This window comes from Gopherus flavomarginatus, chromosome 6 (assembly GCF_025201925.1).
Source record: "Gopherus flavomarginatus isolate rGopFla2 chromosome 6, rGopFla2.mat.asm, whole genome shotgun sequence".
Taxonomy (NCBI): Eukaryota; Metazoa; Chordata; order Testudines; family Testudinidae; genus Gopherus; species Gopherus flavomarginatus.
The window spans coordinates 98,274,855-98,290,846 of record NC_066622.1 but is presented as its reverse complement, the minus strand read 5'-3'; the positions used below and the strand labels follow the sequence as shown (position 1 = coordinate 98,290,846).

Below are 15,992 nucleotides of genomic sequence, written 5' to 3'. Positions count from 1 at the left end.
CCTGACCTGCTGTGCTAGGTGAGGAGCAGGGAGAACCCGGCTTGAGGGGGCTGCATAAAGCAGCACGGGGGCTGGTTGCAGGGGAGAGGTGACACCAACTCACCACCCCTTCAAAGCAAGGCCAGGCTGAGGAGCTGTAGGTTCTGCCCTGTCTTGGGGCGAGGGGCTAACGGGGGGCCCCGCAGGGCTGCCTGGGCTCAATTGGGTGCCCAGCGGCTGGAGTGTCGTCGGATCAATTCTGCCCCAGCAGGGGGCGCTGCGGCCGCCTCCCTGGTGGCGGGCGGGGCCATTTTCTCCGAGCGCTGAGGCAGCGGGGGCCGGGCGATGGGGCGATTTCCGGGCCGGCTGCAGAGGCACCGCGAGTGGCGCTGCTCCCAATCTCAGCCTGGCCTGCGCGCTGGGGCCAGCCGCCGAGCCGAGCCGCGCCGCGCCGCGCCGCAGCGCCCGGGTGGGCTGAGCTGAGCGTGGGGCGGGCCGGGGAGGAGGCGAATCCAGTCCCGAGGGGCCCCTGCGCGGAGCTGGGAAGGCGGCGAAGATGGTGAGCACTGGCCCTTTCCCCCGGTAGCTGGCGGCGAGGATCGCCGTGAGCCGGCCCGGGGCCCCCGCTCTCCCGGGCCGCGCACGCTCCGGCTGTCGCCTGGGCTTTAGCGGGGGCTTCAGGGGCAGTCCCGGCCCGGTTGGTCGTAAGTGTCCGTGTGTCTTTTGCGGCGGTGTGACCCCCCCCGCGGGGCGCTGTGCCGCACCCGGGGAGAGGGGGCTCTCGGGGGGAGCTGGTGACGACCGTGGGCTTAACCTGGCTTCTGAAAGGTGGTAGCGTCTTTAGTTTCTCGGTCACACCAGGAGGTTATGCAGTGAGGTTGTACCAGCAGAGATCTTGTCTAGACGTAGAAGTTGTACTGGTTTAGTGGAAATCTGACTTTAGTGAAATCGGTGCGAGTTTTTGTGTATCTATGCACGCTCTTACCTTGTTTTAAAACCGGATGTGTTCGTGTAGCTTGCACTTAAAATAAACTGGGGTTCAACCAATATATAAGTGTTTCTACCTGTGAAGTTGCATGAGTATAAATTCATAACTCTTGTTAAACCAGTGCAACTTTGTGTGTAGCTGTGGCCTTAGAAGAGTAAACCATATTGGACAAAGGCAGTCCTGTCCTATTGCTACAGAGTGATTTCAGGTTCTGATGAGGATTTGCAAACTGCCGTTTTTGTATATTTCACACAGGGCACAGTCAACCTGGGTGGAACTCTTTGCCAGAGGATATTGTAAAGGTCATGACTATAACAGGGTTCAAAAAAGAACTACATAAATTCATGGACTGTAGGTCCATATATGGCTATTAGCCAGGATGGGCAGATATGGTGTCCCTAGTCTCTGTTTATCAGAAGCTGGGAATGGGCGACAGGGAATGGATCACTTGATGATTACCTGTTCTGTTCATTCCCTCTGGGGCACCTGTCATTGGTCACTGTCAGACGGCAGGATGCTGGGCTAGATGGACCTTTAGTCTGCCCCAGTATGGACATTCTTATGTTCTTAGATCCAGGAATGGGAAGTCATTGGAATTTCTGGGGCTTGTTAAATGTATGAATAATTAAGTCATGCTTTGTGAAACCACTGCTTCCAAAGCACTTCTAGTGGTGGGCTTGGTCAGTAAGGCAAGAGCACCTATCAGAAAGAATACGTCCTGTGTTAGAGTTAACTGGGTTGGGACCCCTGCCATCTTCCTCTCCCTCCAAGGGATTTGCTTCCACAGCCGTTTTCCCCTGAAGTGGGTTTGGCCATCTAGGCAATTAATACAGACAAAACTGATCTTTTTCATCCATTGTTCCCCTTTTGTCCCCCACACCAGTATATATCAGTGAAACTGATATCTTTGAAGATTGATTCCTCTTTATTTCAGACACACCTGCACCTTCTTCATATTCTAGTTTTATTTATTAAGTGTTGTGGGATAGTAAGCTGTCATTTGACCATGTCATGCATTGCTCATTTCTATGGCCTGTTTTGTGTACTTAAGTATCAGAGGGCTAGCCGTGTTAGTCTGGATCTGTAAAAGCAACAAAGAATCCTGTGGCACCTTATAGACTAACAGACGTTTTGGAGCATGAGCTTTCATGGGTGCATCTGACGAAGTGGGTATTCACCCACGAAAGCTCATGCTCCAAAACGTCTGTTAGTCTATAAGGTGCCACAGGATTCTTTGCTGCTTTTGTGTACTTAATTATTTAAAAGGTATAATTTTGCAATGTTCCCTTATAGTAGGCTCTCTCAATCTGATGCTGTCTTGGGGCTATGTTCTGCTGCTATAAAAGTGAACTTTTTCTGTAGCAACAAACAGAAGGGGTTTTGTGTGGTGGCCTGGGGAGTATCAGATAAGGTGATATCCAGAGGAGATTAAAAGCAGGGCTAGAATTTGGGAATTGGGGCTGAAGAACAAGCATATGGGTTGTTTTATAAACCCGATTGCCAGGAACTGTGTCCTAAAACTCAAAATCCTGTCTTTCCAAAGACAGCTATTACTACTTGAATGTTACTCTGTTGTAGTTCAACTTATTTTCACATAGGGCTTGTCTACACTTGTCACCCCCCTGAGCACAGCAAGTCTGAGCACTTTAAAGCACTAGTGTAGATTGACTCTCTGAGCGCTGGGAGCTAATCGCCTTGTGGAGGAGGATTACCAGGAGCGCTGGGAGAGCTCTCTCCCAGCGCTCACGTGTGATCACACACTTTCACTTCAAAGTGCTGCTGCAGGAGCATTCCTGCGACAGCACTTTGAAGTTTCCACTGTAGCCATGTCCATACTCTCTTATATGACTCTGATCTCCTTTTCTGTATATAAGGTAAATATAGTGATTGGCTGACTTGTTTGACATTGAGTGGGATGGCTGGTTTTATCTCCCCTTAGCTGTGCTGGGCAGCATCCTTAAATGCGAGTTTTACAATGTTCTAGGAAGAGTGTTTCTGAGAGAGTGAAAATGCTCTGTAGGGTTTAGTACAGTGATTCCCTTGGGTAGAATGGGGATGGGGAACTATATGCAGAAAGCAAGGAGCTCAGATGTATGTGTGTATGCCTGCAAAGGCACTTGCTATGCAAACTGCTTACCTTTTAGCAAAGGTTGAATGATTTTGGAAAAAGGAGTCTGAGAGACAGTGTGGGATTTTCAAAATCCAATCAGCTGTCAAAAATACTTTACACAGTATCTGTTCCCTCATTACTAGTGTTCTGATTGTACTGTATGTGTCATAAACAGATGGTTACGGGTTAGTGTCTCTCTTACCTGTAGAGGGTTAAGAAGCTCAGTAAACCTGGCTGACACCTGACCAGAGGACCAATGGGGGACAAGATACTTTCAAATCTTGGTGGAGGGAAGTCTTTGTGCCTTTTTCTGGTTCATTGTTCGCTCTCGGGACTGAGAGGGATGGGACATCATTCTAGGCTTTCCCAATCTTTCTGAATTAGTCTTTCATGTTTCAAAATAGTAAGTAATAGCCAGGCAAGGCGGATTAGTCTTATGTTTGTTTCCTCAATTTGTGAATGTGTCTTTTTGCTGGAAGGATTTTTACCTCTGTTTGCTGTAACTTTGAATCTAAGGCTAGGGGGTGGGGGGTCCGTCTAGTCTATATGAATCTGAGTACCCTGTAAAGCATTTTCCATCCTGATTTTACAGAGATAATTTTTACCTTTTTCTTTCTTTAATTAAAAGCTTTCTTTTTAAGAACCTGATTGATTTTTCATTGTTTTAAAATTCAAGGAGTTTGGATCTGTGTAAGCCTCTCAAGGCAACCCAGGAAGGGGAAAGTCTGGGGGGAAGAGGAGAGGGATGGTTAATTTCTCCTTGTTTTAAGATCCAAGGGATTTGGGTCTTGGGTTCCCCAGGGAAGGTTTTGGGGAAACAGAAAGTGTGCCAGACACTAAATTCTGGCTGGTGGCAGCGTACCAAATTTAAGCTAGTAATTAAGCTTAAAAGTGTTCATGCAGGTCCCCACTTTTTGGACGCTAAAGTTCAAAGTGGGGAAAATACCTTGACAGTATGTATACCAGAGTATTTTGCAATAGCAGTGTCCTGGGTATGCATTTAAATACTAGATGCATGACCAAACGTCGTCTTAAACCAGGTTACCATGCTCTTATTTTTTAGCCATGGGCCCTTTCAAGGTCAAATATAGAGTATTACAGAAGGTAGAACAAAAGATTTTATGGTGGCTGATATGATCCTACTTGTTCATTCTCTTATCTCTCTCTGTCCTTGTCTTGTGATCTGGTGGCCAGATCTGCATAGCAGGGGAATGTGACTTGTGCTTTCTATTTAGTGTTAGAATTTCGGTGAAGTAATGTCTGGTTTTGCCTATATATCCATTTATAGGATATGAGCAATACCACATTATATTGAGGAAACTTTGCAATAGCGAGGGCTGACACAAAAGTATGGCATGTGCAAGAGGTCACTTGACACAAACAGAACCTATTTTTTCTTTTGCCAAAAGTGATGGAGCAAGTAACTTCACCGGTTAGGCGGCTCTTGGATTAGGATCTCTTGAAAAATTACTAGGTGTAGCATATTACTTACGGATTGGCATATGTCTGACTGTCTTCAATCTTATAATACACAGAATGCAAGTTCCGTGGAAGAGTCCAACAGTAGAACAGCATTTAACTGTCCTGCTAACTTTTTTTTTGAACTACATAAATACTTCACAATATGACCAGGGTGATGATGATCACACGGCCTTGTGTTCTAGAAGCCACACTGTATGATCAAAATCTGTTTTGATCGTAGTCCCTTTTTTCTAAGAGTGCATTGAGAGTACCTTATCTTAACTTGTTCTTGAAAAGGTGGGACAGAAAGGACAGTGAGGTGCTCATTCCCATGAGCAGATAATAAAAGTGGTGGAGGAGTAAACAGAGATGTTGAAGTCCATAATCACGCTACAGTCAGAACAGATGCATGTTTGCTGCTGCCACCCCTTCCCCCCGCAGGCGATACAGAATTGTTTTTCCATTCCCTCCCCAAGCTTCTCTCTCACATTTCTTGCAACTTTCCAGAACATTTCAGTATGCCGTTCACTCCACTCCTTCAGACAGCTTCCAAAATGATAGTTGGACTTATGCACAGCTGTGAGAGCCTCCGGTGCCCTGCACCATTACCTCTCTTCCCACCAAAGCTTTTGTGTGTGTTAACTGGTGTTTAATAAAAACAAACTCTCTGAAAGGAAACCAATCTTTATTTGTGTAGTACACATAGTGATTGCTGCTGGTAGTAAAGCATACATGCAGTTTCATCGTTTGCTTATTACAAATCCTACTCAGGAATCATCACAAGTTTTAGGCAAAATAAGATTAATGAGGCATGGAAGATTTCTGTTACTGGTGCTCATTATTGAAATGTTGCCTCAAAGCCTCCCTGATTTGAATTGCCCCCTCCCACCCTGTTGCACCCCTCTAATAGCCCCTGTATAGGCTGCTCAAAATCAGCAGCCAGGGGACCTGCCTCAGTGCTCCACTCCTGGGGCAAGTTTTCTCTTAGCCTCAAAAGATTATGGAGCAAGCAGCAGGCTCCTGTGTCCATGGGAATATTTTCCTCATTTAGATCTAATCTGCCATAAAGGCAGCGCTAGCACGCTTCTAATCTGCCAAACGCTCATTCCATGGTCATTCTGCACCTACTCAGCCTATTGTTGAAGTGCTCCTTGCTGCTTTCCAGGTTTCCTGTGTAAGGCTTCATGAGCCATGGGAGTAAGGGGTCTCCCAAGTTCACTTGGCATTTCAGTATCCCTCACTGGACTCTTCTGATCTGGAAAAAAAAGTCCATGCTTACGATTTTCTGTACAGGCCAGTGTTCCTGAAAATGTATGTGTCATGCACCTTCTTGGACCACCCCAGTGAAATGCCCCTGGTGATCAACAAGCACCTGCAGTACCCTGGAGAAATACCCTTTCTATTGATGTACTCCATCGCAAGACGGTCCAGAGCCAGAATTGGAATATGTGTTCCATCTATCACCCCACTGCAGTTAGGGAATTCTATTTCCGCAAAGTCATCCACTATTTCACGCACATTCCTTTGTAGCGGGATGCAATTAATGGCCTTGCACGCTTGGATTAACGCAGCCCCAACACTCGACTTCTCAACTTCAAACTGACTCGCAACTCACTGGTAGCAATCTGGAGTTGCATGCTTCCACGCTGCAATCGCTACGTGCTTCTTCACCTAGAGGGCTGCTTTCATTTTGGTGTCCTTGCACCGCAGGGCTGGGGCGAGCTCCACACATTGTTCCAGTGAGGTGACTTTCCTCATCTGAAAGTTCTGTAGCCACTGCTTGTCATCCCAGACCTGCATAATGATGCAATCCCAACACCCTGTGCTTGTTTCTTGAGCCCCAAAACAATGTTTCATTGTGTGCAGGTGCTCCATGAATGCCAAAAGTAATCTGGTGTTGTTTCTTTCTATGGCATACAACAATCAGGCAACTCTGATTCCTGTTCATATTGGGAGCTCATGATGTACCGCATGACCGTGTGCAATGTGTTAACGGTTACCACAACAGTAGAGAGCAGTGCAGGATCCATCCTTTCGCACAGAGATGGTGGGTGCACAGTAAACAGGGGCTGTTTAAAAATGTGAAAAGCAGTTGGAAATCCATGGAATGTGAGGACAGAAAATAATGCATCATGGGATGTTGAGCCTGTACCTATGATGCGCTGTGATTCATTCTGCCTTCTCACATGTGGAATAGCTACCCACAGAGCACTGGTCTTATTGCCGATGCTAGAGCACCGACTGTAGTTGCACTCTGGCCACAGAGGGAGCATAGTGTGAACATACAATAGGGATGTAATTATGGCACTTTTTGATCAACATAAATTTTGTTGACAACTCGTGTAGACAATGCCTTGGTTATTTCAGCCATTACAGAGTGAAAGCAGTGATTCTCACAGGATTATTTTGTTCCTTAGAAAAATCTTTTAAATTGTCGAAGTGCTGCAGAACCTAATGAAACCAGCATAGACGTCTCCCTCTTCCTCATACTGCAGAGCCCATTTTGGAAGTAAGACTAAATTAGGAAACTTAATAAAAAAACTTCAACAACATAATGTCTCTGAATTCTTATCTGTGTTTCGCCATCTCTTTGTAAATAATGGCATACTCAAAATATTTTAATTCTTTCCTCTTCTCTTAAGAGATTAAAGAAACTTTTTTTTTTTTTAAATTGCAGTTTTGTTCTAGGGTATTTAATGGCCTAGCTGCTCTTTCTATAGAATAAATGCTCTCATGGTCTTTCTGTCAAATGGGCTCTCTCAAAGAACTATAAGAAACACTTTTGTGTTTTCTTCAGTTTTATAGTGAAGTCTGTGGAGTGGAGAAACTGAAATTAAGTCTTCTCAAAATTGGGTGTTTTTCTGAGAACAGCATATGGCCTGGCCTATTGACAGCTGGCATGATTTGTAGTGTCTTGGGTTTTGTTGTTGTTGTTTGTAAGAGAGCAATGAAATTCTTATTTCATAAAATGGGGTAAAATTTTCAGAACTGCCTAAGTGGCTTTGGCACCTATGTGCCTTTTTCAAAAGTGAATTAGGCACTTCTAAATATTACCAAGTCTGTTGAGAGAGGATGTGCCACCTAGAAAATCATTGCCTTTCAAAATGAAGCTGAGTCCATTTTCATAAGTAACTTGGGCTCTGTCCTTTAGGTGCTCTTGAAAACTTTACCTCTGAGAAATGTATGTTTTTGAAAATGCAGTTTATTTTAGTAAATTAGCATACACAGCAATTTGCTGATAATTCAGAGTAAATGCTGTCACTCTGCAATTGGAGTATAATTCTTGTTTATCTAAGGTGGTCAGAATTTAGTCTCTTGTCAGCTTTCTATCTGGGAAAACTGTAAGGGCTGACAGGTTTCTGGGGTTTGACTTTTTGATCAAAATCTTTGGTTTTGCTTGTGAAATCTTAGCCTTTACTTATCTTTGTCTTGCTCTTGGGTTCCCTTGGGCACTTCATATAATTACACATTCTTTAGGACATGCTTAAAGTTGGCCCCTGTCTCGCTTTTAATGATATTGTTTTTTCTTTGTAAAGTGGAACTTCGATCTGTTTTATTCTTACTTACTGCTCTGTTTATTCTGCCTCCATATATTTTTGTGCTTGACCTATAATGGCCTTGCATAGCCAGTCATCCTGATTTGCTGGAGTGGTTGGTATATATGGGGGTTCTTTCAGCTTCTGTACCTTTAAATTCTGTGGTGGGCTAAAGGTAATCTGGCAAAGAAGTTTTTCTTTCTAAATGATAGCTTTTTATATTTATTTCAGTGTAGTAATTTTGGGAATAAATTTAACATTCACGTAACTGAATAAGTGTCGGTCATAAAATCTAAGACCAGAAGAGACCACCAGATCACCTAGGTTGACCTCCTCTATATATCACAGGCCACCAATACATCCAGCACCCACACACTGCCCACCCCTGGTTTAAACTTTTAGTCTGGAGGGCCACATCTGGGTATAGAAATTGCATGGTAGGCCATGAATGCTCATGAAATTGGGGGTTGGGGTCTGGGGGGAGGGTGAGAGCTCGAGCTGGGGGAGCAGGCTCTGGGGTGGGGGTGGGGCTACATCCCACTTCTTTCGGGAGCCACACAGAAAGCACCCGACCCCAGTCCCCAGCAGGAGCTCGAGGGCCAGATTAAAAGTTCCGATGGGCCAGACGTTATCTACCCTTGCGCCAAACCCAGCAATCAAGACCAAGATATTACAGTGCACAGGAGACTAGACTATTATGTACCACAGGCAGAGAACAGGAGAGACCGAGGAGCACCAGGGCCTGAGTCTTGCATAATGGCAGCGAAACGAGTGTGAGAAATACCCAGATAATTCTGGCAAGATATCTGTACCAAGGTGCTGCAGGTGAAGGTGAAATATTTCCCAAAGTCACTGTCAGTTTGACCTAGGGGAAAATTCCTTCCCAGCCCCACCTATGGTGATCAATTGGACCCTGAGCATTTGAGCAGGAACTAGCCAACCAAGCACCTGAGGGAATGCTCACTGTCACCTCAGAGCCCTGGCCCACCCCCTGAATGTTCCGTCTGCAGCTGTGGCAATCTTCTGATGCTTCAGAGGAAAGAGACTTAAAAAACCAAAAACATCCCTCTGAGAATCCATTGGTGGGTACAGGAAAAATCCCTCCTGATCCCTGCTGGTGGCCAGTTGGAACCTTGAAGCGTGAGTTTTAGTAACATAAACTGAAAGTGACCAGGGTTGTTGAGCCCTGCCCCCTACCATCATGAACAGCCCTGTCATAGAGTTGCACTCAAAAATGTGTCCAGCTCTCTCTCTCAAAATTAATTAAAGTGTTTGCCCCCAATTTCTATTGGGAGGCTGTTCAAGAATCTCTCTCCCCTGATGGTTAGAAACCACCTTCTAATTTCCAGCCTGAATGTATTCATGGCCAGTTTATATCCATTTGTTCTTGTGCCAGCATTCTCCATTAATGTAAATAGTTCTTCCTGCTCCCTGGTGTTTACCCCCGATGTATTTATAAAGAGCAATCCTATCCCTTCTCAGCCTTCTTTTTGCAAGACTAAACAAGCCAAGCTCTTCCAGCTTCCTCCATTCTCCTGATCATCCTAGCAGTTGTTCTCTGCACCTGTTTAATTTCATCTTTCTTGTACACAGCATTCCAAGTGAGAGCTTACCAGTGCTTTGTATAATAGCGTTAATACTTCTCTATCTTTATTGGAAATGCCACGCCTGACACATCCAAGGATCACATTTTCCTTTTTCACAGCTGCATCATGTTAGTGGCTCATAGTAATCCTGATAGACCGACACAACCAGTTCTCTCTCCTCCTCTGATGCTTCCAACTGATTAGTCCCTAGCTTGTAGCAAAAATTCTTATTAGATCCAAAGTGCATGTTCTTGCAGTTTGTACTATTGAATTTCATCCCATGTCTGTCACCATAGTCTTCAAGGTCATCCCCATCTTCATGTATGACATTCCAATCTGTCTTTGTATTGATGATGTCTCCCAGCTTAGTATAATCAGCAAACTTTACTAGTGCACACCTACTTTTTATACCAAAGTCACAATAAAAATATTGAATAAGATTGTTCCCAAGACAGATGCTTCTCCTTTCAGCACAACCTGTTGCCTTCTTCCCTTACACATCTTACACATCTTGTACTGATCCCCATCTTTCCTAATTTATCTATTAATTTCCTATGTGGCGCCACATCAAATGCTGTACTGAAGTCCAAGGATATTAATCTATTGCATTTTCATTATCTAAAAAATCAGTTGTTTTCTCAAAGAACATAAGAACGGCTGTAGTGGGTCAGACCAAAGGTCCATCTAGCCCAGTATCTGTCTACCGACAGTGGCCAATGCCAGGTGCCCCAGAGGGAGTGAACCTAACAGGCAATGATCAAGCAATCTCTCTCCTGCCATCCATCTCCATCCTCTGACAAACAGAGGCTAGGAACACCATTCCTTACCCATCCTGGCTAATAGCCATTTATGGACCATGAATTTATCCAGTTCTCTTTTAAACGCTGTTATAGTCCTAGTAAAGAAAGAGATCATGCCAGAATAACCTGATTTATCTTTTGCAAACCCATGTTGCATTGCATCCCCCTTTACCATTTACTTCTATGAATTTAATTATTCTTTCCCTCACAATGTATTCTAAATATCTTAAATATAGTCACAGTGTTAGCTATTCTCCAGTCATATGACACACTGTTCAGAGTTAGATGGCACACATGCATGAAGTGGGCATGCTTTTCCTATCAAAGTCGCTTCATTCCTGAGGAGCTGGGGCCTAACATACCAGTTCTACCTACAACATGTAGCTCCAGAATTAGAATAATACTTCTTCAGCAGACTAACAAGTGTTTAACTATTATTTTTTATATATTTAAGATATTGCTTAATTTCATTAAAGACCTCGGGTAGGCATTCCTTGAATTAATATGCAAATTAGATACAATTAACTTAGGTTTGAACAGAGACTGGGAATGGTTGGGCCATTACACTAATTGAATCTATTTCCCCATGTTAAGTATCCTCACACCTTCCATGGGTCATCTTGATTATCACTTCAAAGGTTTGGTTTTTTTTTCTCCTGCTGATGATAGCTCATCTCAGTTGATTGGCCTCTTACAGTTGGTATGGCTACGTACACCTTTTCATATTCTCTGTGTGTATAAATATCTTTGTGCTGTATGTTCCAGTCTATGCATCCGATGAAGTGGGCTGTAGCCCACTAAAGCTTATGCTCAAATAAATTTGTTAGTCTCTATGGGGGGAGGGATAGCTCAGTGGTTTGAGCATTGGCCTGCTAAACCAGGGTTGTGAGTTCAATCCTTGAGGGGGCCATTTAGGGAAGTGGGGATTGGTCCTGCTTTGAGCAGGGTGTTGGACTAGATGATCTCGTGAGGTCCCTTCCAACCCTAATAATCTGTGATTCTGTGCCACAAGTACTCCTGTTCTTTTTTTTTTTTTTTTTTTTTTAGGAATATAGTTGTTACTCAGGCATAATTCGATATAACATATGCAGCTCCCTTTGGAATAGCAGACAGCATTGAACAATAATTATTCTAGTTTTATACTCTTAAGTTCTGGCTGTCTGAGGCAGAGACTCTGAAAACCTGGTGACGTCAGGTCTTCACTAGCAACACGTCACTGGTATATTGTACTGGCAGAGCATTCCTACTATGAATGCTGCTTACATCTTTTGCCAGCATTGCTTATTCCAGGCCTTCCCAGGGCAAAATCAGCCATAACTGCAGTTTTGCCAGTATAGGTTGTGGCTAAACTCTTGGGCTTTTGCTGGCACAGCTGGTCAGTTAATCACACCCTCGACCAACACAGGTGTGATGACAAAAACTTGTAATGCAGACCTGGACTTATTTTTTTAGCTGTAAATAGAGGTCACCTAGCTAGTAGGGTCAATATTTAGGCCAGTATATGTTTTAAATTCTTACTCTGAGTAGTCACATCTGATACAATATCTGTCTAAAAAGCAAGGTTTGTTAAAGTGAGACAATAAGAGGAACATGATCAACTTAAATCTTAATACTCAAACATAAGAAATGTCTGATCAGATAATATATAAGCTTGAAAAATAAGTGAATATTATTTAGCCACAGTTCATGAAATTTTCGAATCACACCTCAGATTAACTTCATTGGCTATGATACTGCGACTGCACTACACTGTCTTCAACATTGATCCAGCTCTGTTTGCTGCTGACACTCATTGGCAGCAACAGATAGCTTGATGTGTAAACAAGGCTTTCCTACTTGAAAACTACACTCTGAGCATTTAAACTGGAGTTTACAAGTTGACAGGTGAGTAGCATTTTCATGCCTGTCACGTGTGAAGAATACATCATAGTTCAAAACAGGCTAGTTTGTAAACACAGTTTAAACTTTTTAAACTGTCATGACCAAAACTATTTCTACATTTGCTGTCTTTCATTTAACCCCAAGGAGCCCAATGACATTGAACTGAAAAATAATAGCACACCAACCAAATAAAGTATGAACAAAGTCCTAGGTATTACACATGGTAACATAATCAAGTTAGGCCATAATGTCTAACAAAAAACTACTTCAGACAACATTCATTAGTTAGCTTGCATTCATTTTTATCTAAAGTCTGTGTTAGCCTTAATGTCTATTGAAACATCAGAAAATATTATTCAGTTCCTGTTTTTCAGTGTTTTGAAGAAAAATTATTCAGTATTTTGAGATGATTATAGGAATTATAAATGGGCACTAAGATGAGATGACTTAAGTATTCTGTGTATGCTAAGCCAGAAAATGTGCCTCCCAAATGCTGAAATTGTCATTCTATCATACTGGAACATACTTTGAGATGTGGGTATCTGTAAAATACACAATTTGGACTCTAGAAGTGGATCTAAACATACCCTTAATGATGTAATGAGCACAGAATTTCTCTTGGTACTTAAAAAAATATCTATACTTCCTTAAAAAGCTAGTCTTAGTCCTCAAACAATTTTATTGATCCTACTGGGGGGAATCCTGTTTCCTTGAGACAGATTTTTAGTTCTTCCTATAAGTGAATTTAATGTTGGTAAATGCTGTCATTTTGATACCCATGGGAACCTACATTCTAGTATTCGCTGTGGCAGCGCAGAGCAAGGTTCTCCACATTATCACCTGTATGGCCTGTTAATCTGGTGCACAGGGACCTACTGAAGTTTTAAACTTCATTGCCAGGAAAATACTTCTCTTGCACAACTGTGATGTCCAATCTGGTTAGCTTTGGCTCAGATGTATGATTTTTCTTTTGATGGATTTTTACTGTGCTGTCTGAATGTAATTCCCTTTGAGGTGGAAGACGGTAACAGTTGTTAATATTAGTATGTTTGTGATGGCATGAGTGCTACACCTGGAATGAACCCAGCCAACTAATGGACTTTAAAAAGCAGGATCATCAGGATGTCTTCCTCATCTTTATTGATAAAAGCTTTTCAATTGCCCAGGCTTCTGAATGCCTTTACGTTTAAAAAAAAAAAAAGTGAATATTGCAAGTCCTAATGATGTAAATAATTGAATGTTTTATCAAATATTTGGATCATTTTTTCTGGAAGGCAGGGAATAAATGATCTCATGGTGAATTTCTCCTTTAGGGGACTGTTTCAGGCAATTAGAAACATAAGAACATATCAGTGTGCTCATGAGTTTTGAGTGACTTGGAGTTTTTAAGGCATAAAATCATCACAGAAGCTGACTGACTCACACCCTCAAATATAAAGCCTCTTGTGTTGCTCCCAGAACATGCAAATCCGGATAGAATGGGTTTTTGTTTTTTCCACAAGGTTCTGTAGTTATATAAAGATTAATTTAAATTCTGTCCGGGTCACTAAGCTTACCCAGCCTGGAGAGTGGGTTATGGAGGAGAAGGTGGTCGGTTGACTTTTGTAAAGCTAGAAATATATTCCCTTTAAGCACATATGGTCAGTAGTTCCAGTGTTGCTGGAGGAAGAAGAAGCAAAAAAAAAAAATGCAACCAGTCTGTGAACAAGATTACAAAGGAGGGGATTGTTATTTCTTGTATTCAGGCAGAGGACTGTGGTGTGCAGGATTTAATCACTGCATCTCTGTACTAGTGTCCAGAAACTAGCAAATGGTACAGTTGTATCTGAACTTTGACCCTCAGTAAAAGTAGAACTTGACTTATTGCTAAGGATACGATTTAGTCATGGAGATTGTGGCAGTCATGGATTCTGTGACTTTACCAGACATTTGTAACTTCTTTGGCTGTCAGCAATTGGACCTGGGGCTGGAGCTATGCACCTCCCCTTCGCTCTGGGGCTGAGGTCAGGGCCATGTGCCCCTGGCGCGTGGGTGGCTGAGGCTGCTGGAGTGAGGGCTGTGCCCTGCCACTCCTGCATGGCGATGGGACTCCAGCTGTCATTCCTCCCCCCGAACCCTGTGTCGTCCACCCCTCCCCCCCAGCCCGAGTTATTTTTTAGTCAAGTCACAGATAAGTCAGGGCCTCCTGTGAATTTTTGTCTATTGCCTGCAGCCTGTCTCTGACTTTTACTAAAAATAACCATGACACAATCTTAACCTTAGTTGTTGCATAAAAGACAGAATGGAAGACACACAGAATCGTTGCCTAGGGCCTGTGCAAACATGCTTCCTTGTATGCTCTGCTCAGAGGAAAGTGTGAAACATATGGGACATGCCAAGTGTTGCAGAGTGCAGGGTTAAAAGGGCTGTATGGATCAGTCTATTTAGCTAGCATTTCTGCTAGGAAACAGGGTGTAGAACTATGGTAAGGTTGAAAATAGCATTGCTACACTGACTTACAAACATCAGAGGGGTAGCCGTGTTAGTCTGGATCTGTAAAAGCAGCAAAGAATCCTGTGGCACCTTATAGACTAACAGACGTTTTGGAGCATGAGCTTTCGTGGGTGAATACCCACTTCCTCAGATGGATATAGTGGAAATTTCCAGGGGCAGGTATATATATGCTAGCAAGCAAGCTAGAGATAACGAGGTCAGTTCAATCAGGGAGGATGAGGCCCTGTTCTAGCAGTTGAGGTGTGAAAACCAAGAGAGGAGAAACTGGTTCTGTAGTTGGCAAGCCATTCACAGTCTTTGTTCAATCCTGAGCTGATGGTGTCAAATTTGCAGATGAACTGAAGCTCAGCAGTTTCTCTTTGAAGTTTGGTCCTGAAGTTTTTTTGCTGCAGGATGGCCACCTTAAGGTCTGCTATAGTGTGGCCAGGGAGGTTGAAGTGCTCTCCTACAGGTTTTTGTATATTGCCATTCCTAATGTCTGATTTGTGTCCATTTATCCTTTTCCGTAGAGTGTGTCCAGTTTGGCCGATGTACATAGCAGAGGGGCATTGCTGGCATATGATGGCGTATATTACATTGGTGGATGTGCAGGTGAATGAACCAGTGATGGTGTGGCTGATCTGGTTAGGTCCTGTGATGGTGTCGCTGGTGTAGATATGTGGGCAGAGTTGACATCGAGGTTTGTTGCATGGATTGGTTCCTGAGCTAGAGTTATTATGGTGCGGTGTGCAGTTACTGATGAGAATACGTTTCAGGTTGGCAGGTTGTCTGTGGGCAAGGACTGGCCTGCCACCCAAGGCCTGTGAAAGTGTGGGATCATTGTCCAGGATGGGTTGTAGATCCTTGATGATGTGTTGGAGGGGTTTTAGCTGGGGGCTGTATGTGATGGCCAGTGGAGCAAGACAAACCCAAGAAAGAAACCAACAGGACTCCATTGGCCATCACATACAGCCCCCAGCTAAAACCCCTCCAACGCATCATCAAGGATCTACAACCCATCCTGGACAATGATCCCACACTTTCACAGGCCTTGGGTGGCAGGCCAGTCCTTGCCCACAGACAACCTGCCAACCTGAAACGTATTCTCATCAGTAACTGCACACCGCACCATAATAACTCTAGCTCAGGAACCAATCCATGCAACAAACCTCGATGTCA

General features: G+C 43.6%; 1 protein-coding gene across 2 annotated transcripts in view; it reads left to right on the top strand.

The window, feature by feature from the left end:
• Positions 1 to 15,992, top strand: part of SGPL1 (sphingosine-1-phosphate lyase 1) — a 52,889-nt gene continuing 36,897 nt past the window's right edge. Inside the window, exon 1 of one of the 2 annotated variants that reach the window (XM_050959476.1) lies at positions 1 to 18. Coding sequence is in view for 1 of the 2 variants with exons in the window: in XM_050959475.1 (XP_050815432.1) it covers positions 536 to 538 (3 nt within the window). In the remaining variant the exon portion in view is untranslated. Of the gene's footprint in view, positions 19 to 464; positions 539 to 15,992 lie in introns of those variants that run through there. The other variant, XM_050959475.1, reaches the window with a different exon arrangement.